The following is a 25590-nucleotide window of genomic DNA, read 5'->3' on the forward strand; positions in this document are numbered from 1 at the left end:
TGCACATAGACACACACATACACACACACACTCAAACACACACTCTCACAGACACACACACAAACACACACACACTCAAACACACACTCTCACACACACACACACACACACACACACACACACACACTCTGATCTTGGATATGAACAGTGTTAGGAGTGTCCTGTTGATGTATAAAGTTTGCTGACTGTACAGGAATGCGCCCGCTGCACTACGCGGCGTGGCAGGGGAAGGCGGAGTCGGTGCTGCTGCTGCTTCGGGCGGGAGCGTCGGTGAACGGCGTCTCTCTGGACGGACACATCCCGCTGCACCTGGCCGCGCAGTACGGACACTACACCGTGGTCAGTCACACACATCACCCAGAGCTTCTGATTTCTCTCATATTTAAAATGTTTTTAATTTAATATGAAATGTTATTTCCATTCTTTGGTGTCACCAAATCTCCATCTCATCAGGCCAAATGGAGCTCTTAATATATAATTTAAAAAAATGTTTTTTTGGTGAAAAAATATACTTTTTCTTTTCTTTTCAATATATGTTTTAATATAAAATATTATTTGCATCATTTTGTCATCAGATCTCCAAATTATAAGATAATATGGATATGTTCTAAATTATTTAAAAATATTTTTTATTGAAGTGTTACTACAAAAATATTCCTTTAGTTGTTTTCAATATTTTTTTAATACAAAATATTATTTCCATTCTTCAGTGTAAATTTAATTGATTTAATATATTATTTAAAATGTTTATGTTGTTTTTTTCGACAAAAATCTGCTTTTAATTTAATTTTAAATATATGGTTTAATACAAGATATTCTATTTAGAGATTTTATAAATTACTTTAAAATTACTCTAAGTATTACTATAATTAAAAAAATATATATATATATTTCTCTTTTTCGGTGTCATTTTTTTTATAAGATATATTTTACTTAAAATATATAAACTATATATACTATATATACTATATATATTTTATTATATTTTTAATCCAAAATATTGTTTACATTAGTCACTGTCACAAAATGTTCATTTTTTTAGGTGTTATGCCGATTTTATGTGTTTTTTAAATCCTGTTACATATATTTTAATACAAATGTTTGGAGGAAATGAGGACGAGAGGAGGTGATTGGATTAGTGTGTGTGTGTGTGTGTGTGTGTGTGTGTGGGGGTGAGTGTGACAGATGTTTAACTGGTGAAATGATTTAATGTCAGTATTAATCTTGAGGTCAGACTCTTAATCTGCATCTTTTCTGCTTTTTACTATTTAATTTAAAATTAAAGTGAACACTTTTGACTGAATAAACATTTCTAGACAAACTTCAGTTTTTTTCTAGATTTTGTGACATTTTTTAGGCCAACAATCCTCCAGTAAACTGAGAAAATAATCTGCAGATTAATCATGAAAACTATTATAAATTGCAGCCCTTTTTGTTTTCATAATCACAGTTTTTGTTATTTTATATTCACTGTTTTTGTAGTTAATTTTGCCCTTTCTCCACACATCCACACACTTATGGTGCACAAATATATTATTTAGATTTTCTGATTAATTTATTAATAATTATGCATGTGTTGTTCAGTCTGAGATGCTGCTGCAGCACCAGTCCAACCCGTGTCTGGTCAACAAGGCCAAGAAGACTCCTCTGGACCTGGCCTGTGAGTTCGGAAGAGTCCAGGTGAGGATCTGACTTCAACATTCCCACATGGGTCAGAGGTTAAACCTGGTTGTCTTTTGGGGTAATTTTGTGTCTTTTTAAAAAAATTCTACAATATTCGTGGCATTTGGAAAGTTTTTATATAAAAATTCCATTTAATTTGCGTTTTTCCTTTCTTCTTATTTCTGTCATTCTAACTGTGTTATTCTGCACCAAGACATGTTTGATTCCATGGAGCTGTAGGACTCATAGCTTATATAGATTTTATATGTTGCAGTGACACAGAGAGGAGAATGTAAAAACGTCCTGAATCGTCTCATTGGGGTTCATGGGGTTAAAGTTTATAATCTGGTTGGTGTCGAGTCTCTGGGGGACAGGTGGAAGTCAAAACAGCGTCTTGTGGACTGAAACGTGTTAACTCATGGTTGGAAAACACACACGGCCACAGCTGGACAAACACACACACACACACACACACACACAGGTCTGATTGTGTTGCCATGGTTCACTTTTGTCTTCGTCTCTTTGTCCTAGTCTGTCACCATGTTGGCAGCAGCTACACAAACACATCAATCTAACACACACACATTAATCTGACACACACACACACACACACATTATTCTGACACACACACATTATTCTGAGACACAAACACACACACACACACACACACACACACACACACACACCCACACACACACACACACACACACACACAGACACACACATTATTCTGAAACACACACACACACACACACACACATTATTGTGACACACACACACACACACACACTCACAAACATACATTATTCTGACACACACATGCACATACATACACACACACATTCTGACACACACACACAAACCTGAACGTTTGTGTTGATATTTCTTTTATTTTAAATGACACATGTAGAATAAAGAGATTCCGACACCAATATCAACATTTAACACAAGTTTTGGTCACTTTTTATAACTGATGATATGTTCAAGGACCGTCGGAAACTTCAAACTCTGACGATAATGTCTGTTTTTACAGTTTGTCTCGGTGATAAACTGTATTGTTGGTGCTTTTTTACAGTGGAAGTTTTATTTAAGACATAAAGTAACTTTATTTGGAGAGGACGCTAGCGCTGCTTGTTTGACAGTTCTCCATCCGAAGTTAAAATATTACTACAACTTTAGTTAAATCTGTAACTATACTAGTACAGTCCTGCTCTTTGACTGTGTTTTCCTGATTTTCACATTGCTCCTGCAATCTGCTTCGTTTTGCTTCTGGATTTTTCCGTTTTGCTGCAACGTGGTTACCCACCTGTTCCTCCTGTAGCTCCGGCTACGCATCGCTACTCTTCACAGCAACTTCGTCAACTCCTCCATCCGGATTACAAAAGACACTGGTACCGGCAACTCCTGACATCCTCTCCCCGGTCTGACTAGACGCCCTTGGCTGGACTGCCTTCCCCAAAGTCGTCCAGATCGGGCACCTGGCAGTTAGCCAGCCACCCAGCGGTTAGCGTTAGCTGATAACGTTAGCAGTGGACCTTGCTGCCTGGTCCTCGCCACCTACCGTCTCCTCATCTACACCGGCCGCTGACTTCAACGCTCTTCGTGGGCACACAGCTACATCACTCGGCCCTCCTCACCTGCCATGCTTCAGGTTGTCCTGTTATGCCTGGCACTCTGGTCAACTAGCCCGTGGCTACCGGCTAACTCCTGACTCAACCCTATATATCCTTTCCGGCCAGCATGGCACTCAAATACTCCGTCTCTCAACTGCTCAAACTCAATAATAACTCCACTCCATCATGCATCTCTGTCATCATCAAAACAATACGCATGTGTGCTCTCCTTGGCTCCGCTCCCTTTCCAAAACCCCACTGCCACCCCACCCTATGCAAAACCACATCAAATTCGCTTTACCCAACACCAGGTCCCTCAACAATCAAAGTGACATTCTCAAAGAATTCATTACAGACAACAGCATTGACTTTCTCCGTCTCACTGAAACCTGGCAACAACCACTGGACTTCCTCTCACTGAATCTAACTACACCCAACAGATACAAATACGTCAGAAAACCACACACCGAAGGCCGAGGTGGCGGCATCGCTGTGGTACACCGACAGAACATCAACACCACCCTCATCTCCATCCCACCTGCTCCTTCATTCGAGCACCAGGCCTTCAAACTCACTGGCACCACCAACCTCCCCTTTCTTTCAAAACTACTGGAACGTGCCGTTGCCTCGCAAATGAAAGCCCATCTCTCCACCAACAACCTTTATGAAATATTCTAGTCTGGTTTCCGCTCCCACCACAGCACCGAAACAGCTCTCCTCAAAATCACAAACGACCTACTTCTCTCCTCTGATGCCGGCAACCTCAACATCCACATCCTACTCGACCTGAGCGCAGCATTCGACACAATCAACCATTCCATCCTTCTCTCCCGCCTAAACACTCTCTACAACATCAAGGACACTGCACTCTCCTGGCTCCAATCAAACGTCTCCGACAGACAGCAATTCATCAACATTAACATCTGCAAATCCCCCTCTGAACCCGCTCCCAAGGTGTCCCCCAGGGTTCAGTTCTTGGCCCCCTCCTCTTCATCCTCTACATCCTTTCAATTAGTCACATTATCCGCTGCCATGGACTTCATTTACATTGCTTTGCAGATGACATCCAGCTCCACATTTCTACCAAAGTCACTCCTGCCACCCACTCACCCTCACCAACTGCATCACTGAAATAAAATCCTGACTCATAACCAAGTTTCTTATACTCAACAGTGAAAAATCAGAAATCATCATCATTGGTCCCAAATCTCTCACTAAACCCACCCAAAAGTTCTCCCTCTCCATTGACGGCTCCACAGTGCTCCTTTCTCCTCACATAACCACGTAACCTTGGTGTCACCTTCGATCAAACCCTCTCCTTCAACCAGCACATAAACAACGTCACTAAAACAGCCTTCTTCCACCTCAGGAACATTGCCCGCCTCCGTCCATCTCTCACCCTTCCAACTGCTGAGACCCTCACCCACTCTCGTACCCGTGACCACATCACTCCTGTCCTCCATAACCTCCACTGGCTCCCAATCCTCCAGTGAATCCACTTCAAAGTCCTCACCATCACCTACAAAACCCTCCATAACCAGGCTCCCCCCTACCTGTCTGAGCTCCTCCACTGGCACACTCCATCCTGCTCTCTCCGGTCTGCTGACACCAACACCCACCTGAGAAAATTGTTTATGGGTCTAATTTATGAAGGATTAAATGACAAGAGTAGAAATAAATGAATAAATAGATAAATAAATAAATGTAAAAATATAGAATTCCATGTCCTCTCTCTGTCCTCATGTCTGTCCTCTCTGTCCTCATGTCTGTCCCGTGTCCCCAGGTGTCCCAGTTGCTGCTGAGCAGTAACATGGTGGTGGCTCTGCTGGAGGGGGAGAGGAAGGAGGTGACGGACTCGGCGTTCACCACGCCGCTGCACCTCGCCGCCCGCAACGGACACAAAGACATCATCAGGTGAGACTGTTCTCATGGTGAAGCTCTTTATGTGTCCTGCTGGTCTCAGGGAATCCAGGTCTGTGGGGGACCAGGTCTGTGGTCTCTGAAGGACCAGGTTTCAGGGGGACCAGGTCTCAAGTGGACCAGGTCTGTGGGGGACCAGGTTTCAGGGAGACCAGGTCTCAGGTAGACCAGGTCTGTGGTGGATCAGGTCAGTGGTGGGTCAGGTCTCAGGGGGACCAGGTCTTAGATGCACTAGGTCTGTGGTGGATCAGGTCTCAGGTAGACCAGGTCAGTGGGGGACCAGGTCTCAGGTGGACCAGGTCAGGGTGGTTTTGGTTCTGAGTCCAGACTTGATTATTTAGTTAAATGTTATAAAAAATCTATTAATTTTAATTATTTTTTATTCATTTAAGATTTCATTATAGTAAATTTAATTAAATGTAATTTTATTTTACAAATTTTATTCATTAAACATTTCATATTTTATCTAATTTTCATTAGATTTAGTAATTTTATTTTTTATTAATCTTTATATATATAATTTTTATTATTACATTTTGTTAATTTGACAATTTATAATAAAAAGTCAAATATAATTTAATTAGATTGAATTAAATCTAATTATTTTATAAAATTGTATTCATTTAACACATGAGTATATCCAGTTAAATTATATTTTATTAAATTTAAATAAATTAAAAAAATAATTTTATAAAATTATATTAATTCAAGATTTAATTTTGGTTAATCATGTTATTATATTCAATTTTTTTACTAGACTTAATTTAATAAATGTAATTTAATTAATTAATATATCATACTTAAAATCTTTTTATTCTCGTCTTTTTTGCCATAATTGATCCAAGTTAAATGTTTGTATCTCACCCCTTGTAAAATTGTAAAAGGGATAAATAAATAAAATTGTTTCACAGCCGTGTGTGTGTGTGTGTGTGTTTTCTTCTTCTTCCTCTCATCCCCAGCAGCTGAAACACACTGCAGCAGTGACCCAGTTCACTCTGCTCTTATGTGTGTGTGTGTGTGTGTGTGTGTGTGTGTGTGAACCTGCTTTATAATAACTTGCCTGAGTCGTTCCTGTTCAGAGGAGAAAGAGTAGAATAATAAATATCTAATAATAATCTATAATGTCTGATGATCTTTGTGAATGAAAATAACTTTTTCTCTGACTGCAGCGATAAAACTCTGCAGAGTTGCTCTGTTAGACCAACAACTGTATTAAATAATATTTATATAATAACATTAAACTGTCAGACAGTTCTACATGAACACTGGGGAGAAAATAACAAACAGCCAAAATAATATCAGAGAGTTTAGTGTCAGTTAAGAGATGATTAAAGAAAACATTTAAAAAAAACAACAAAAAACACAATTATACATCAAATCAGGACTCAGAACACAGGATTCTGATTCAGGACTCAGGATTCTGATTCAGGACTCTGTTTCTAGACCCAGGATTTAGATTCACGCATCAGTTTCAGGACTCAGCTTCACTACTCATTTATCAGATCCAGGGCTCAGATTCAGGACTCAGGATTCAGATTCAGGACTCCGGATTCAGGTTCAGGACTTGTGGTTCAGATTCAGGACTCAGGATTCAGATTCAGGACTCAAGATTCAGATTCAGGACTTGTGGTTCAGATTCAGGACTTGTGGTTCAGATTCAGGACTCAGGATTCAGATTCAGGACTTGTGGTTCAGATTCATGATTCAGATTCAGGAGTTGTCGTTCAGATTCAGGATTTGTGGTTCATATCTAGGACTTGTGATTCAGATACAGAAGTCAGATTCAGGACTCGTGATTCGGATTTAAGACTCATGATTTTGATTCTAAACTCAGCTTCACAACTCATCATTCAGGTTCAGGACTTGTGGTCGAGATTCAGGACTTAGGATTCAGATTCAGGACTTGTGGTTCAGATTCAGGATTCAGATTCCAGACTTGTAATTCATATCTAGGACTCAGGATTCAGATACAGAAAAACTTAGCTTCACAACACATCATTCAGATTCAGGACTTGTGGTTAAGATTCATGACTCAGTTTAAGGATTCAGATTCTTGACTCAGGACTCAGCTTCAGGACTCAGGACTCACAGGTGGATCTTGTCTCCGTTCTTGTCCAGGCTGCTGCTGACGGCCGGCATCGACATCAACAAGACAACCAAGTCTGGAACGGCTCTGCACGAAGCGTCTCTGTACGGGAAGACGGAGGTGGTCCGCCTGCTGCTGGACGTGAGTCAGAACCCAGAACCCCCCCACCACCAGACCCCCGAGAGGAAACCACATTCTGAGCCGTGTGTGTGTGTGTGTGTGTGTGTGTGTGTGTAGGCCGGCGTGGACGTGAACATCAGGAACACGTACAACCAGACGGCGCTGGACATCGTCAACCAGTTCACCACATCACACGCCAGCAGAGACATCAAGCAGCTTCTCAGAGGTCACACACACACACACACACACACACACACACACACACATACACAGGCACACAAACACAAAAGCACACACACAGACACACACTAACAGGCACGCACACCACACACACTCACCTACACTACACTAACACATACACACACTACACACACAATTACACACACACAGACAAACACACACACACACACACAGACACACAGACACACACACATAGCTACACACGCACACACACACACCCACACACATACACAGGCACACAAACACATCAGCACATACAGAGACACGCACACAGACACACACCCACAGACACACACTAACACGCACGCACACACACACACACACACCATACACACACATACACTGGCACACAAACACATAAGCACACACAGACACGCACACAGACACACACCCATAGACACACGCACAAAGACACAGGCACACAGACGCACACACACACACACCATACACAGACACACACCACACACACTCACCGACACACACACACTAACACACACTACACACACAATTACACACACACACACACACACACACACACACACACACACAGGTACACAAACACATAAGCACGCACACACATACAAAGACACACACACACACACACACTAACACGCACGTACGCACACATACATGAGCACGCACACACACTCAGACACACACACACTCAGACACACACACACACACACACAAAGACACACACACATAAGCACACACACATTAGCACACACACACAGAAACACATACACCACACACACACACACACACACCATTTCTTCTCCTCTTTCTCCCAGTTTTCAGTTTTTGTGTCTTTCTCTCTAAACTTCTCTGACTCTGTTCAGCTCTAAATTCTGGGTTACGTAACTCTTATCAGTCGACTCTCACAGCTTCAAAGAGCAGACAGCCTCAAATCTAACAGAGCCGTGTGTACAGAGTGTGTGTGTGTGTGTGTGTGTGTGAGCGCAAGTGTGTGTGTGTTTGTGTGCTCTGTAATCCTGCAGTCTTTTGAAGTGCCTGTGGGAACTCACTGAGGGAATAATGAGCGGTTTGTGTTGCAGCAGAGATTTAAACATGGAGGAAAGTTTCCGTCTTGTTTGCAGCTGCAGATTCATTATTAATATTCATTATTCTGAGGATCTCGCAGCTCTATTAACATTTCATCTTCCCAGAGTTGAACATAAAACTCAGAGTCTTGTTCTGAAACCAGCTCCGCCTCCTTGTATTTTTAGTGTCTCCTTAAATCAGGGTCACTTTATTTTAGTTGACTTTGTGTCTTTAGAGCAAAAATATCCACAGTGCAATCAAAAAATGTTTTATTGTGAGTAAAATCAATGTGGGATTAAAAATGTATCCATGCAAATCCAAAACTTTAACAGCTCACAAAAGTATGTTTTTGTTAAGTTTTGCTGTCGAACCTTTAATGCAGAAAACAACCAGAGGAGACATAATGTTTTTGGTATTTCCTGAGAATATAAACTCATACATTTACAATAAGAAAATTAGAAATTATCTGAAATTTAAATGAGATTTTTTAAAGAAAATTCTTGAATATTATGTGTTATTAATTATTGAGTGTGCTTGTAAGAGCCACTATATACTCTCCAGCGGGCTTCTTCCTATTATTCTTTCGTTTCTTTCATGTTTTTTTTTTTTTGGTCGACTACTCCTCCCGGAGTTTTGGTCGCACATACACTAAAAAGGTATCAAATCGACCGGCTCGGCCATGAAAACTATGACTTTTCTAAGGGATTCAGCAAACGGTTTTTAAATTATTTGGCAAAAACACGCAAAAAAATCCCCCCAGTGTTACCCTATGGAGAGGCTAGAGTGGATGATATCATCACTGTGTGCAGATGGAGAGAAAAATTTGGAAAAAATACATTTGGAAACTGCACTTGAGGCCGCAAATGCCACTCTACAGAAATAATTTATACATAGAAACGTAGGAAAATTGGTCTTCTCACTCACATTGATCTGGTAAAGCTGTCAGAGTTGCAGTTTGGGCGTAGGACGCACAGATGATCCACCAACACGCACCCACAGCCTCATAGACCGCCATGGTAAAATTTCTGGAGGAATGCAGAGATACCAGTTTCTTCTGATCACTCTGAAAAACCAATTGCTTAATTTTTCACAAAACACATTTAGACGTTCAGGAAGAACTCAGGATGCTCAAAGTGAAGTCGGTTCACTGATAGGAGCTACAGTTTGGCCAAAAATGCTTTCTGTTCAAGGAGCACTTTCAGCTGACAGACAGACAGACATGTTGAAAGCTTGATCTGTCACATATCTCAACAGTGGTAGAGATAATATACTGTAAACTACTCCGCGGTGTCAATAATATATGGCTGAGAGTCAAAAGCTGGAATCAGATTTTTTTTTGTTTGGGTGCAAAACAAAAATTCACTTTAAAAATCCTGAATGATATGATATTTCTTTGGTTTTATGTTGAAACAGGCAACAAAAAAAGATATTCAAGTAAATAGAAAGTGTAAATATGTGTTTAATGTAAAAAACTATGTTGGAATAAGAAGAAGGCTGTGAGATCCTGGTACTGGTACTGGTCCTGGTCCTGATCTTGGTCCTGGTCCTGACCCAGATCCTGGTCCTTGTCTGGTCCTGACCCAGACCCTGATCACATAGCTCAAGAATGATTTGCTTCACCCTGTTTAAAGGCTACTTGTTTTGATAATATATATAGATTGTCTATGTTGTACCCTGACCCTGGTCCTGGTCCTTGTCTGGTCCTGACCCAGATCCTGGTCCTGGTCCTGACCCTCTTCTTGCTTTTCTGTTCAGATGCGACGGGGGTCCTGCAGGTCCGAGCTCTGAAGGATTACTGGAACCTCCACGACCCGACGGCGCTCAACATCCGAGCCGGAGACGTCATCATGGTGAGGAAACACAAATCAGTAGCTCCTTTCATACTGCCGTCCGGCAAATGTCCCGATATATTGCCGGAAAGATCTGTGCTGGCTTTTCACCTGAGGGCATTCTTAGTGATCCTGCCAAGGCAAAGTAATATTCTGTCTTTTCAATGTGTTAGACATCAAATATCCCGCTCCGTCCCGGTGGCCCGTTCATATAGTGGATAAGCTTATATATGGATGGTATTGTGCATATTATGACTAAAGCATGAAACTTTCCCCATGGTTTCTATAGACCATGAAGTTTATTTTCGGACGTGGAGGCACTTCAGATTTGACCCTTAGAAGGCAACAAACTTCGATTTTGCGTTTTTTTGCAGGCATAAAAGTGGTAAACATCAATTATGTTTTATTTATGTGCTCCTATTACACATAGACTGCACAAAACTTCTTCAAAAATCTGTTTTATTCTGATTCTACTTTAATATACATATTTATTATTTTATTGGAATAGAAGCACTTACTTGATAGGCTTGACTTGATGAGGTTGAACCAATGACAGTCATAAAATTCCATGTAACAAGTCCAAGTCTTTAACTTCATACCTGAAAAAAAAACCATATACTTGTAGGGTACAGAGCCTCCCTTGCCAAATTGAGCCAAATTGAGGCTTTAAACTAAATTGTGTTACAGGACTACGGCTGAGGCAGCAAAAGTATCTTTATTAGAACAAAGTTGCAATTTTGGCAAAGATACACACGGTTATAATGCAGGGTGATGGGGCGGAAAATGGAAAAATGCAATGCTGAGGTCAACAACCTCTCAAGGTCACCAGAGGTCAAATACAAACTGCCTCCACGTCTAAAATACAACCTTTGGGTATGTAGATTATATGCTGAAACTTTCATGCTTTAGTCATAAAATGCACAATTGATTTGCTTATCTGCCCCACTAACGCCTGGATTCCACTGGATGCGTAACGACTCCGACAGGGGTCTGTCCGCAACGGCTGCGTATCTACGCAGTCCGTCAACACCCACCGGATCCGTCTGTGTCGGAGCTGTTGCGGACAGCAGAGTCCCGAGGATGCACGAGATCTCGCGAATTCACGCCTAATCAATTGATATAACTGGAAGATAATCAACATCTCCTCGTTAATGACTGGAGACAAATCCAGCGACTCCGTCTTAACGAGCGCTAACGAGGTCGGCCGGCTTGTTAACGAGCCGGCCGACCTCATTAGCGAACCCGAGGTATTTTATTTTGAAAATATACCGGTGTTTTATTTTGTGTCTGTGCAAGACTTCCTGTCCCGAACGATCTGTTCTGTGCTGAATTTATGCGTAGTGCTCCGTCGTCCGACAAAAATAGAAGCTCTGCGCAAGTGTTGCGAGGGCTGTCGGATGGCCCTGCGTTGTCGGACTCATTACGCAGCGGATCTGCAGTCGGTGGAATCTCACACATTGATTATAATGTGTGCGTAACGGCTCCGACGACGGATCTGCAGCCGTTACGCATCCAGTGGAATCCAGGCGTAATAGTGGTCCCGCCAATGTTCCTCCTCTGTGACCTCTGGAGGAACATTGGTGGATCATTTGATCCCGGCATCCTGCTTCTCGTGCCTTCATTGTGGAGGAGAGACGTGACGCAGCCGTAAATGTCCTGGCTTGAAACGTACCTATGAAAGGAGCTAGAGAGAGAGAGAGAAAGAGAGAGAGACAATTCAGGAAAGATTTCTGATCGTCAGCAGGTGGAGTGAAAATAAATTACTTCTAAATTTAACTTATAAAGATTACATTCTGATTCCATTGTCTTGTTTGAAATAACTGATCTCAACCAGAAAGAACCAGCAGTTCACCTTTATACATGATTTATACATGAGTGTTTTACTCTTTATGCCAAAATATAAGGAGCATTAGAAGCTAACGCTAAGCTAAAGGGAACTAGACGCTAACGCTGAGCTAAAGGGAACTAGAAGCTAACTGAAGCTAGAGTTAAAGAAACAGGAAGACAGGAAGAAACTGACTTCCTGTGAGTGACTCACTGGGGATTTCCACCGGACGCGTTACAGCAGCAGCACGTCTCCACAGCGTTTTTGCTGCGTCTGTCAATTCACACCGGGCGCGTTACAGCAGCAGCACGTCAGCTTAGCGAGCCGGCCGTATACACGCGAGATAACGAGATCACGTGATAATCCTGACCATACGGGAGACCGCAAGATCCCGTGATAAACTTTAAACTCTATTTATACAGTCTATGGATAAACTGTGTGTATAAAGTAAACAACAACCACAAAAACCAACTTACTTTGCTTCTCTGAGGTGAAAGATATGTTGATCTGACCATCTATCCTTATAAAAACAATATGTTATGTCATAAATGATTGTATGATGTTCCACTTCAACAATCAGTCTCTTGTCTTCCGTGTCGCCGATCCTCTGAGACCCTTTGCTTGATTGATTGCCGATCTGGTGCCCCGGTCATAACATAATGTTGATGTGAAGTAGTTTTAGGCTGCATGAACTGCGTATTGTGTTTTATTTTGAAAGGGGCGGAAGTGTTTTACGCTGATTCTGAGTCGGACTTCCTGTCTGGTGCGATCTGCTCTCTTGAGATTCACGCGATTTGGCAGCGTCTCGCGGAGAAATAGAAGTCCTACCTAATGCTCGCGTAGAGATGCTGACGCGACGCTGCAGTAACGTTACGATACGCGCCCGGTGGAAATGCTCTCATTGATTAGAGTGTTACCTATTTGCAACGTCATACGCGACGCTGACGTTACGCTGCAGTAACGCGCCCGGTGGAAATCAGGCTTCAGTGTGACGAGCTTCAGGTGATGATGCAGGTGTTGCTTCCTGTTGGGACTTGTTTCAAACTGTTGATGTTTAAAACACGGACATCTCTGTGTTCTGGCTTTGATGGATGCTTCAGAAACTTTAATTAAAAATTAAACTGCTTCCAACCTGCCGAAGGGTCAAATCAGGTCCATTGATCCAGTCTTCCTCCCTTTCCTCCTCTACCTCCTCCTCCATCTCCGCTTTTTTCTCCTCTACCTCCTCCCCCACCTCCTCCTGCTCCTCCTCTTCCTCCTCCTCCTCTACCTCCTCCTGCTCTTCCTCTTCCCCATCCTCTTCATTCTCCTCCTCCTCCCTCTACCTCCTGCTCCCTCTACCTCCTCCTCCTCTTTCTCCACCTGCTCCCTCTACCTCCTGCTCCTCCTCCACCTCCTACTGTCTCCCTTCTCCTCCTCTTCCTCTCCCTCCTCCTCGTCGTCCCCCTCCCCTCTCGTCCCCTGCAGGTCCTGGAGCAGCACGTGGACGGACGCTGGAAGGGACACATCCACGACACGCAGCGGGGGACGGACCGGGTCGGCTTCTTCCCTCCGTCCATCGTGGAGGTGATCAGCAGGCGGAACGGTGAAAACATTTTTTCTCCTTTTGTACTCAAATCTGCTGTTCACACTCAAACATAAAACATAAACACACACACACACACACACACACACACACACACACATGTTTTATATATGTATATATATGTATATGTATATAAAAGGACTGGCCACTGTAGTTTTTATCAGACAAGGAAGACATTTAAATATAAAACAATATACAACAATATAAAAAAAATTGAGAAACGATGCAAAAATATATCCATCCATCCATCCATCCATCCATCCATCCATCCATTTTCATCTGCTTACCCGGAGCCAGGTCACGGGGGCAACAGGCTACCCCAAGGTGGGGGACCCCGAGGCGTTCCCAGGCCAGGAGAGCGATATAATCCCTCCACCGTGTTCTGGGTCTTCCCCGGGGCCTCCTACCATTTGGACGTGCCCAGAACACCTCTAACGGGAGGCACCCAGGAGGCATCCCAAACCACCTCAGCTGGCTCCTTTCGACGAGAAGGAGCAGCGGCTCTACTCCAAGCTCCCTCTGGATATCTGAGCTCCTCACCCTATATCTAAGGCTGAGCCCAGCCACGATGCGGAGGAAACCTATTTCAGCTCCTTGTATCCGCGATCTTGTTCTTTTGGTCACTACCCAGAGCTCGTGGCCATAGGTGAGGGTCGGAACATAGATGGACCGGTAAACGTAACACTGAAGAGGTGTGTCAACAATGACAGCCCAACAGTGTCCAGAGCCTTCAGTATCTCAGGGCTAATCACATCCAACCCTGGGCAGCAGCTTTTTAACTACCTCGGCAACTTATGCCAGGGATACTGATGAGTCTTATTGAGTGACTCTGCCTCCTCATAAGAGGACGTGTTGGCAGTTGACAGCTCTGCTCCTCTCTTCACTCACGTGTCCAAAACATGTGACCGCAGATCTGACGATACAATAATAAAATTGATCATTGATCTTTGGCCTAAAGTGCTCTGGTACCAGTTACACTTATGAGAAACTCTATGTTCGAACATGGTGTTTGTTACGGACAATCCGTGACTAGCACAGAAGTCCAATAACAAAACACCATTCAGATCGGGCCGTTCATCCCAATCACCCCCTCCAGGTACCATCATCATTGCCCACATGAGCGTTGAAGTCTCCCAGAAGAACTATATCACCTGGAGTCCCCAGGCGGTACCCCTTCCAGGACACCACCCAGAGACTCCAAGAAGGCCTGGTACTCCGAACTGCTGTTCGGTGCACAAGCCCAGGCAACAGTCAGAGATCTTCTCCTCGCGACTTGCAGTTGCAAGAAGGCGACCCTCTCGTTCCTCGGGGAGAACTCCAACACAGCAGAGCTCAGCCGGGGGCTTGTGAGTATCCACACACCTGCCTGGCGCCTCTCACCCTGGGCAACTTCGGTAAAGGAGTCCAGCCTCTCTCCGGGAGTTTGGTTCCAGAGCTCACGCTATGTGTGGAGGTGAGCCCAACTATTTCTAGCCGGTAACGATCCACCTCCCGCACAAGCTCGGGCTCCTTCCACGCCAGTGAGGTGACGTTCTACATCCCCAGAGCCGCTGAAGCCGCGGGTCAGCACGCCCAAAAATATATAATATATATATAAAGACATAAAAAGTAATATTTTAAAGAAAAATAGTTAATATTAAATGTATCTTCAGTTTATTTACGACACATTTAATGTATTTCAGACATTTATCAGCTCATGCAGGATCAGACTAACCCGCCTGCTTCCAGAACATCCCACGCTGCACCTCCTCTACCTCCTCCTCCTCTGTCCTCCTGCACCCATCTCTCCATCAACCACACCGTAACAACTGACCTCCACCTCTAACCATCTGCTTCATAACCTCCTCCTCCTCCTCTTGTCTCCCTCCTCCTGCTCCTCCTGTCTCCTCCTGTAGGGGGCACCCTGTCCCGGCACGCCTCCCTGCCCTCCCGTCAGCAGCAGAGCAGAGCACCCCTGTCCTGCAGCCTGAGCTCCGCCCCTCAGACTGATGACACATACACATTGTATGCCCCGCCCACCCACGTGGTGCTGCCGCTGGCCAACGGCCTCGCCGCCAACACAGGTACACACACACACGCAGACACACAGGTGAGGCCGCACCTCCCCAGGGCCACAGGAAGTCTGGAACAACCAAGATCTTTCTCTCTCATTTCCTGTGTCTCATGGAAGACCCCGCCCCCTCAGGACGCGGTCTGTCCCCGAGCCGCCTGTCTCAGTCCGACTGTCCCTTCGAGGACATCTGGGTCCTCAGGGACTCGTGTCATGGTAAGAGCCGACAGCTCCTCCCCCCGGCTGTTCTGAAGTTGCACCGCTGCCCCCCACCCCCACCCCACGCTCTGCACCGGACCAAGCCGCTACACTGGACTGGAAGCTAACGCTCAGCTAAAGGGAGCTAAACCCTAATGCTAAACTATAGAGAACTACAAGAGTTAGCCTCTAGTTCTCTTTAGCTTAGAGTTAGCTTCTAGTTCTCTTTAGCTTATAGTTAGCTTCTAGTTCTCTTTAGCTTTGAGTTAGCTTCTAGTTCCCTTTAGCTTAGTGTTAGCTTCTTGTTCCCTTTAGCCTAGAGTTAGCTTCTAGTTCCCTTTAGCTTTGAGTTAGCTTCTTAGTCCTGTTAGCTTATTGTTTCCTTTAGCTTAGTGTTAGCTTCTTGTTCCCTTTAGTTTTGAGTTAGCTTCTAGTTCTCTTAAGCTTAGAGTTAGCTTCTAGTTCTCTTTAGCTTAGAGTTAGCTTCTAGTTCCCTTTAGCTTAGTGTTAGCTTCTTATTCCCTTTAGCTTTGAGTTAGCTTCTAGTTCTCTTAAGCTTGTAGTTAGCTTCTAGTTCTCTTTAGTTTACAGTTAGCTTTTAGTTCTCTTTAGCTTCAGTTAAGTTCTAGTTCTCTTTAGCTTCAGTTAGCTTGTAGTTCTCTTTAGCTTAGTGTTAGCTTCTAGTTCTCTTAAGTTTAGTGTTAGCTTCTAGTTCTCTTTAGCTTAGCATTAGCTTCTAGTTCTCTTTAGCTTTGAGTTAGCGTTAAATAAGCCCCTGCTAGCTCCATATCTGTCAGGTGTTGATGATGTTTTGGACTCGTGGCTGCAGCTGTGCCTCGCTCTGCATCCCGGCCGTCACTGCCGCCCCCCTCCCCCCCTGGCCCCTCCCCCCTGCAGGCTTGTTGGCGCCACCGGCGAGCCCCGCTGCTTCTTCCGCCCTGCCCCCCCCCCTCCTGCTGGACATGGGGACTTTATTTGTGTGTTTGTTGTTTGTTGTTGTGCAGCCGGAGACAGGAGCAGCGTGGGCAGTACCGGCAGCGTGGGCAGCACGCGGAGCGCTGGCAGCGGCCAGAGCACAGAGAGCAGCAGCGCCCCCAACGGGCTGCAGCATGCCGCTGCACACCATGACCACAACAAGGTACAGTCAGAGTTATATTTATTAGTTTTTATTTTCGAGCAGTAAATAGATTTATTTATTCAGAGAAGTTTTTATTTTTAATTTAATTTGTATTTATTGCATGTATAAAAAAAATTTGATAAATAATATATTAATGCAAATCAAAAACAAAACAATTTGATTTGCATTAATGCATTTTAATGGCCCATTTGTAAATGAAAAATTTGAATTTTGAAAAAAAAGTAAAAAACTTTGCACAAATTTGATTTACAAAGAAACATTTTGAATTTGCAGAATTGTTTTTGAATTTCTCGGAAAACATTTTAAACACAAACCATTGTTCTTTAATTGTTGCATTATGAACAGTTTTTCTCAAATCAATTTTTTTTATTGAATCATAAAGACACAAAAGTTTCTCCCTCATGAGATTCAGCTTGTTGCATCAGCTGTGTGTGTGTGTGTGTGTGTGTGTGTGTGTGTGTGTGTGTGTGTGTGTCTGTCTGTCTGTGTGTGTGCAGCCGGCGCCCCCTGCTGGTGACTCTGGACACTCTGACTGCAAACAGACGGATATTCCTGCAGGTACTTCTTATCTCTGTTTTTAATTTTGACTTATTTCCAGTTAACTTAATTTAAAAAGTATTGTTTCTTTGTGCAGGATTCTCACTAGTTTATGTGAGATCATGAGGAAATGTTTCTCAGTTAAAGTCTCTATTGTCTGTTTGGACTTACTTTGTTATTTCCAGACTTGAACTCCTTCTGCTGGAGGACTGAAGTGAAAGAAAAGCGTCTCACCTTTCTGTGGGGAATATTAACACACTAACAAACAAATTTATATTCTGAAGATTCTCATGAGACAAAAGTTTAATGGAAACACCAAATGTTTAAAAAAAATTGAAAATGTGCATACAATTTTGACTTGAGGTGTTTTTTTGTCTTTCTGGAAAAAATAGTTAATGCGCTAAACAAATAATTTCAAATAAGTTCTGAAACATTTAATCAATGTGTGTGTGTGTGTGTGTGTGTGTGTGTGTGTGTGTGTGTGTGTCGCTGCAGGCGGGACTCCTCGCCGGCAGACGGTGACGGTGCAGAGACCCGCGGAGCAGAGCTTCTCCCAGCAGTTCGTCCGTCCTCAGCAGCTGCTAGACGGGAAGGTGAGGAAACACCCAGAGATTTAAACATTTAAACATTATAAAACTATAACAATCAGACATTATAACACTTAAACATTATAGCATCCAAAAAATTAAACACCCAAACCTTTAAACAGTCAGACTCTGGACCTGAAGAAGTTTTGAATGAAACAAAACTGAAGCTGTCTGAGTCACACGACACAACCAGTGTGTGTGTGTGTGTTTGTGTGCGTGTGTGTGTGTGTGTGTGTGTGTGTGTGTGTGTGTGTGTGTGTGTGTGTAGGATGCTGAGGCCATCTACCAGTGGCTCAGTGAGTTCCAGCTGCAACAGTACACAGGGAGCTTCATCAGTGCAGGTTATGATGTTCCCACCATCAGCAGGATGACTCCTGAGGTAACACACACACACACACACACACACACCTCACTTATTATTATTATATTCAAATGAGGTGGAAAGAAATGTAATTTGCAATAAAAAAATTTGAATTGAATTCACATGAATAGGTTAATTGTGCTCGTCATTAGAAAGTGTGTGTGTGTGTGTGTGTGTGTGTGTGTAGGATCTGACCGCCATCGGAGTCACTAAACCAGGACACCGCAAGAAGATCTCTATTGAGATTAGCAACCTGAACATCCCCGAGTGGCTGCCAGAGTACATCCCAGTAAGACTCCTCGTCCTCCTCCTCCTCCTGCTCACTGTCTCTACTCCTCCTCCTCTCTCTCTCTCTCTCTCCTCCTCCTCCTGCTCTTTCTCCTGCTTCCCCTTCTCTCTCCTCCTCCTCTCTCTCTCCTCCTCCTGCTTCTTCTCTCTGCTCCTCCTCCTCCTCCTGCACCTCTCCTCCTGTTGACCCTCCTCCTGCTCCTCCTCCTCCTCCTCCTCCTCCTCACAGTCTCTGCTCCTCCTCCTCACAGTCTGATCTGGGGGAGTGGCTCAGTGCGATCGGACTCCCTCAGTACCACAAGAAACTTTCAGAAAACGGCTACGACTCCATCAGCATCGTCAGAGACCTGACGTGGGAGGACCTGCAGGAGATCGGCATCACGCAGCTGGGTGAGGAGGCGTTTAGCTCCAGATTATTTTATAATCTCTGGGAGAATCTCTGGGAGAATCTCTGGTCCAACAGAAGCAGTGATGGAGTTCTCTCTGTGTTCTCTGTGTTCAGGTCACCAGAAGAAGCTGATGCTGGCGGTGAAGAAGCTGTGTGACATCCAGAGGGCGATCCTGCAGGCGGAGGCGGGGCAGGGCACGCTGCGGCGCAAAGCCCCCGGAGCCCTCCACCTGGTCGCAATCGAGCCGCCAGACTCCTCCGGCGAGTGCTCGTCCCCTCACACCCCGAAGATGTTGACCTTCCAGGACAGCGAGCTGAGCGCCGAACTGCAGAGCGCCATGTCCAGCCACTACGGGGGCTGCGAGGAGGGCTTGGCCATCAAGAACGCCGTGGGAATGTCCCAGAGCCAGGAGAGCATCGACACGCGGTCCCGAGGCTCCGGGCGCTCCCAGGAACCTCCCACGGCGTCTGTCACGCCCCATAGCTGGTCCCAGGAGAGCCTGGACGGCAGCCCTGCCAAGGAGAGGAACCTCCCCGAGGGCTGGGACCAAAGGCCGCTGCCCAAGCAGGTCCCTCTGGGCACGGCCACTGTCTTCAAGTACCCAGCCATCCCGGCCAAGCCCAAGCTGTCTGGGTCTCGTGGCCCCTCCCCTCACGGCTCGCCGGCGCTGAAGGCTTTCAGCTACCTGCATTCTCACTGCGGCTCCACGGACCTGAGCCCGAGGCCCGAGAGCCGCAGCATGACCCTGACGCACAAGAAGCAGAGTGTGACCCGATACGCCCTGTCGGACGGTGAGCCCGACGAGGACGACGAGGAAGCGATGTTCCGCTCCGGAAACCTGTCGTCCTACGCCACCTTGACCCGCAAACCGGGGCGTAGCCAGTTGGCTCGCTTACAGTCGAGTCCAGAGAAGAACGTCGGGCGCAGCCAGTCATTTGCGGTGCGTGCCCGTAAAAAAGGCCCCCCTCCGCCTCCGCCGAAGAGGCTGAGCTCAGTGAGCAGCACCACCAGCGGCGAGCTGAGCGACAGCAGCACGACGTCGTCCTCTGGCGGCGGCGCCCTAACGGACAGTCCGGTGAGCGTGAGGAGCATCGCGGCCTCTCTGGAGGGCCGGGCAGGGAGCAATAGCCCCCGAGGATCCAAACCAGACCTCTCCCAGCAGGAGCCACCTCCCAACATCCAGAATCCTGCAGGGCCGGAGCTGAGAGAGGTTGCGGCGGCGAGGAGGCGGGTGCAGAGCGAGTGTATTCCCGCCCAGACTGGCAGTGGTGCCGAGCCGGATCGAGGAGTGAAGTCCGACTCTGAGGAGGAAGAGGCTAAAGGTCGCGGACTGGAGGGCTCCTCCTCGCCTCAGAACAGCTCCAGCGAGTGCATCCCCTTCGCTGAGGAGGGCAACCTGACTATCAAACAGCGGCCCAAAGCACCGGGGCCGCCCCGCGCCGAAGCCGTGCTGGAGCCTCCGGACAAACAGGCTGACAGGAACCTGGACGTCCCTGAGTTCAACCTGAAGGAGTCGGACACAGTGAAGCGCCGACACAAACCCAAAGACAAGGAGCAAGGAGGCTCGCCCTGCAGAGAGGAGGCGCCCCAGAGCCACGAGGAGGTCGGACTGAGGATCAGCGAGGCCGCCGCAGAGAGGCCTGCCAGCCCTGCCACAGGCCCCCCCATCAGACCCCCCCTCTCCCCCAAACCTGCCGTCGCCCCAAAACCGGTCCGCCACAGTCTGCTGGCTGCACAAGGTAACACACACACAGACACACACACACACACACACACACACACACACAGGAACTGAAGTATGAAAAAAGGGAGTAAAAATACAGTGGGAAAACTCAGTAAAATACAGTGTAAGGGGTTAAACATGTGGACTCGTGACTTGTGAGTCTTGACTCAGGACTTGTTGTTGTTGGTCCTGCAGGTGGACCTCCTTCTCCATCTGTGAGCGTCAGCGTGGTTCAGAGCGTGGCCTTCAGCTCGCCGTCCTCTCCGGCTCGCGGGTCCCCGACGCCGCCCCCCCCGGCCCCTCAGAGTCCCTCTCTGGCTGCGGCGAGGCCTCAGGTGTGCGTGGTGGGTCCGGGACTCGTCCCCGAGTTGCCCAGCGGGACCGAGGTGGTCCAGCAGAGACTGGATCAGACCAGCACGTCTCTGGCTGCAGCGCTGAAGGCCGTCGAGAGGAAACTGAACCAGGAGGATCCTGCAGACAGGTGAGACACATTCAGACAGGTGAGACGCATTCAGACAGGTGAGACACATTCAGTTAGGTGAGACAAAATTGATTAATTCATTTGGAAATAATAAAAAATATATATATAGAAAAAGTTTTGCATACTTTTATTTTTAATGTTACTTCCATGCACAAATGGCTGAAATAAATCTAAAAAATGTAACAATTAATATAAACAATCAAATCGCATTTAAAGAGAAATATCAGCTCATGTCACATTTTAATAAGTTATTAATGTCAACGTGTATTTTTATTATTTAGTGTAGTTAAATATAAAATAAATCATGATATTCTATAGTTGGTGTGAGTGCAAGGCAAGGCGAGATTATTTGTATAGCACCTTTCAACAACATGGCAATTCAAAGTGCTTTACACAAAACATATAAAACGACATTCAAATAAATTTGATTTTTTAAATTAAATATCAAATTCTCTACTCGTATCGCTAAACGAGAGGAGTCAGAAGATCACAAATGTAAAAAATATAAAAGTATATTCAAATATGAAATAAAATAGATTGAAAGCGAGCTGATAAGTACCCTCAGCCTCCTGCAGGGGGCAGCATTGTGACGTTGTTGTTGTTTCCCTTCGCAGCGCGGCGAGCTCGGTGAAGTCCGCTGGGACGATCCTGGACGACATTGGCAACATGTTCGACGACCTCGCCGACCAGCTGGACGCTATGTTGGACTGAAGACGCCTCGGGAACACCAGCATTTCACCGCCACGGACCCCTGAACGACGCACGCTGTCCCGGACACACGGACCAAACCGCGGCCTGACGAGCGGCGTGTCATCGTCTGGCTGCGAGGATGAAAAAAACTGATTACTACGATTATTATTAAACTCTAATATTGTTACATGAAGTTTTCTCTTCGACACAGAGCCGCAGTCATGACATCACTTCCTGTTTCACCAGCTCCAGTCATGACATCACTTCCGGTTCCACCAGCTCCAGTCCTGTACTCAAAACATTTTACTTGAGTATTTCCATTTTAACAGACTTACTTACTTTTTACTGCACATTTAATTTAAACTAAACCTGAAACTCACAAAATCACTAAAAATCCAGTTTCACAGAGAGAAACTGTAAAAAAAGACATTATGATCAGAGTTTGAACTTTCCGACAGTCCTTGAACGAATCATCAGTTATAAAAAGTGACCAAAACTTGTGTTAAATGTTTATATTTGTGTCAGAATCTCTTTATTCTCCATGTGTCATTTAGAATGAAGTGTTTGCACTAACCAGATCCTGTTAAAAACATTAAATTCTGCTCCTCAGAGACACTGTGAAGACATGATTGAATCTGCTGAGACTGGTCACGAGACAAATATTCACTGAAAATCTGTTTACGCAGAGCAGAGAGGAGAGGACAGGAGAGGCTGCAAACATGACAACACTTCAATATGTGGAGAAAACTGGTTTTATGGTCATTTTGCATCTTTTGGTCAACTTTTTTTCTGGTTTCTGTCATTCTATTCTATTCTTAATCTATTCAAAGTCATGTTTGAGTTGTCCTGATTGTGCTGATTCTATAGAGCTGCAGGACTTATAGATTTATACAGATTTATTATGTTGCAGTGACACACGAGGACACAAAGAGTAACGTGAAAAGAGCAACAAAAAAAACGCCCTGAAGTGAACCAGACTCCCTTTAGAAAAAATCTAATTTTAAATGCCACTTTGCATGTCAGCAGCCGTCCCCACGGTCACTTTACACACTGATGTCTTCTCTCTTTGGCACTGTGTGGAGGACGAGACGTTTGCGGAAGGAGAGTTTAACATGTGGATGTGAAAAACTTCCATAAATATTTTGGGAAAGTAACTGATGCCGTTAGATGCATAAAGAAACATTAAAACGCTGAATTTGAGGATGGAGTTTGGTGCGGCAGGAAGATGGAGGAACGTCAGAGTCCCCTTTGTGTCGTACTTTTATTTTGAAATCCTGAGAAGTTTGGAACAGGAAGTGGAGCGGCTCTCTGTCCGACACGTCTGACCGTTTCAACTTTTAACCTTTTGTAATATTTAAAAGAATCTATTTTATACAGCGTGATGTCATTGTGTCGTCCGTCTGTCAAAGTGCTTGTTGAAACAAAAGGGAAGCATGTTCAGCTCTCGCCGTGTGTGTGTGTGTGTGTGTGTGTGTGTGTGTGTGTGTGTGTGTGTGTGTGTGTGTGTGTGTGTGTGTGTGTGTACAGACGTCACATGGCGGCGATATACAAACTATTTTTTGATATTCACTTTAGCCAAATTAGTATTTAAATTAGAGTAATCTAAATATGTATATTGTACACTAGAGGTATATACAGGAGCAGATATCCAACCAAAGGCTTTGTACAGATTTTCCTCAAATATTTTAACAAACGTTTGGAGTTGGTGAGAAGTGACGAAAAAATAAGTTTCACCAACAGACAGAGCGGTTTGTCAATCGAACCAACTTTAACAAACTGAAACATTTTGTTCCTGAGAAACAAACATGTTTTAATCTCGATGACCATACGGGAAATATTTTATGTTGCTTTTGTGTCTTTATTTTGTCGTTAAATAGAAAAAGTTAAATTGCTGGTAAAATAAATTTATGATTTAAAAATGTGTTTGTTTGCAAATCCGGAAGTTTTGTTTATTGTTAACATTTTTGAATTCAAAAGCAAAACTTCTGAATTTCAAAATAAAGCTTTTTTTATTTGAAAATACAACTTTTTGATTTAAAAAAAACAAGTTTTTCATACACAAGCTTTAGATTAAAAAACAATGTTTTTAATTTAAAGATAAGATTTTATTAAAAAAGTAAAACTTTGATTTCAAACAAAACTTTGGATTTCAAAATAAAGCTTTTTGATTGCAAAATAAAACTTACTTCAAAATAAAACTTTTTGATGTAAAAAAAAAAAAGTTTTTTATTTGAAAATAAGATTTGATTTAAAAAATAAAAACATCTTAGTTCCAGAATAAAACTGATTTAAAACAAAACTTTTGGATTTCAAAACAAAACCTTTAAATTAACAAACATTGTTTTGCATGAATACAAACATCAGATTTTTTTTACTTAAAAAATATTCACAGTTTTGTTGTTGTTGCTGTTTAATAACATAATAAAGACGGACGTTTTTGTTTGTTTGTTTGTGATGTATCAGAAATATGTTTGTTTAGTTTGTTTTGTATTTAGGAAAAACAAAATGCTTCAGTTTGTTAAAACTGTTTTTATTGTTATTAAATGTTTTAAATATTTGTTGGTGAACTGAATGACTTCAGCTGTCAATCAACATCATGTGATGTCATAGTCTGATGATGTCAGAGTCTCTGTGATGATGTCAGAGTCTGCAGCCTCCACATTCCTGAACATGTTCAACTTTTTAATAGTGTGTGTGTGTGTGTGTGTGTGTGTGTGTGTGTGTGTGCATGCGTGCGTGCGTGCGTGCGTGTGTGTGTGGTTCTCTGTCTTCTCTGGCTGTATTATTTGTTTAACCATTAAATATCTATGATGTGACACGCTTGTGTGTTTTTATATTCTTATTCAGACAAATGAATTTTTCTCCAATATTTATTCAATTTAACTAATAAAAACACATTAAAGTGATTTTAAAGTGTTTATACTTTATCTAATGTGAACTTTTTGGAGCATTTAGGAGAAATCTACAGACGCAAACGGACAAATTTTAGTAAAATAAATTTTTTTCATCCACCAGTCTGAAAGAAAACATCTCAAAATTAACTAATGCATGAAAAAACTGTTTTCACAGAAGAATCTGCTGTAAATTGAGTTAATGTAACGCTGCAGTTTAAATGTAAGTGTAATACCATGAATAAACCAGCAGGTGTCGCCATTTATTCAGCAGCAACACTTCAGATTAGTTCTACATTTCTTGCGTCATTTCTTTCATTTTTCATTTTTTAAAG

The 25590-nt window shown here is 44.0% G+C and overlaps 1 protein-coding gene across 3 annotated transcripts in view; it reads left to right on the forward strand.

The window, feature by feature from the left end:
* LOC131983903 (caskin-2-like) overlaps nt 1-25267 on the forward strand; it is a 53815-nt gene extending 28548 nt beyond the window's left edge. The window contains exons 5-22 of one of the 3 annotated variants that reach the window (XM_059348733.1): nt 194-339; nt 1585-1680; nt 5060-5190; nt 7315-7423; nt 7520-7628; nt 10439-10533; nt 13805-13922; nt 15818-15985; nt 16093-16188; nt 17175-17308; nt 17806-17866; nt 18341-18438; nt 18701-18811; nt 18981-19082; nt 19333-19471; nt 19584-21209; nt 21389-21674; nt 22289-25267. In XM_059348733.1, coding sequence (XP_059204716.1) covers nt 194-339; nt 1585-1680; nt 5060-5190; nt 7315-7423; nt 7520-7628; nt 10439-10533; nt 13805-13922; nt 15818-15985; nt 16093-16188; nt 17175-17308; nt 17806-17866; nt 18341-18438; nt 18701-18811; nt 18981-19082; nt 19333-19471; nt 19584-21209; nt 21389-21674; nt 22289-22385 — 3722 coding nt within the window. In that variant the 3' untranslated portion in view covers nt 22386-25267. The remainder of the gene's footprint in view (nt 1-193; nt 340-1584; nt 1681-5059; nt 5191-7314; nt 7424-7519; nt 7629-10438; nt 10534-13804; nt 13923-15817; nt 15986-16092; nt 16189-17174; nt 17309-17805; nt 17867-18340; nt 18439-18700; nt 18812-18980; nt 19083-19332; nt 19472-19583; nt 21210-21388; nt 21675-22288) is intronic. The other 2 variants (XM_059348734.1, XM_059348735.1) reach the window with 2 other exon arrangements.
* Nucleotides 25268-25590: the final 323 nt, after the last annotated feature.

This window comes from Centropristis striata, chromosome 13, assembly GCF_030273125.1.
Source record: "Centropristis striata isolate RG_2023a ecotype Rhode Island chromosome 13, C.striata_1.0, whole genome shotgun sequence".
Classification (NCBI taxonomy): domain Eukaryota; kingdom Metazoa; phylum Chordata; class Actinopteri; order Perciformes; family Serranidae; genus Centropristis; species Centropristis striata.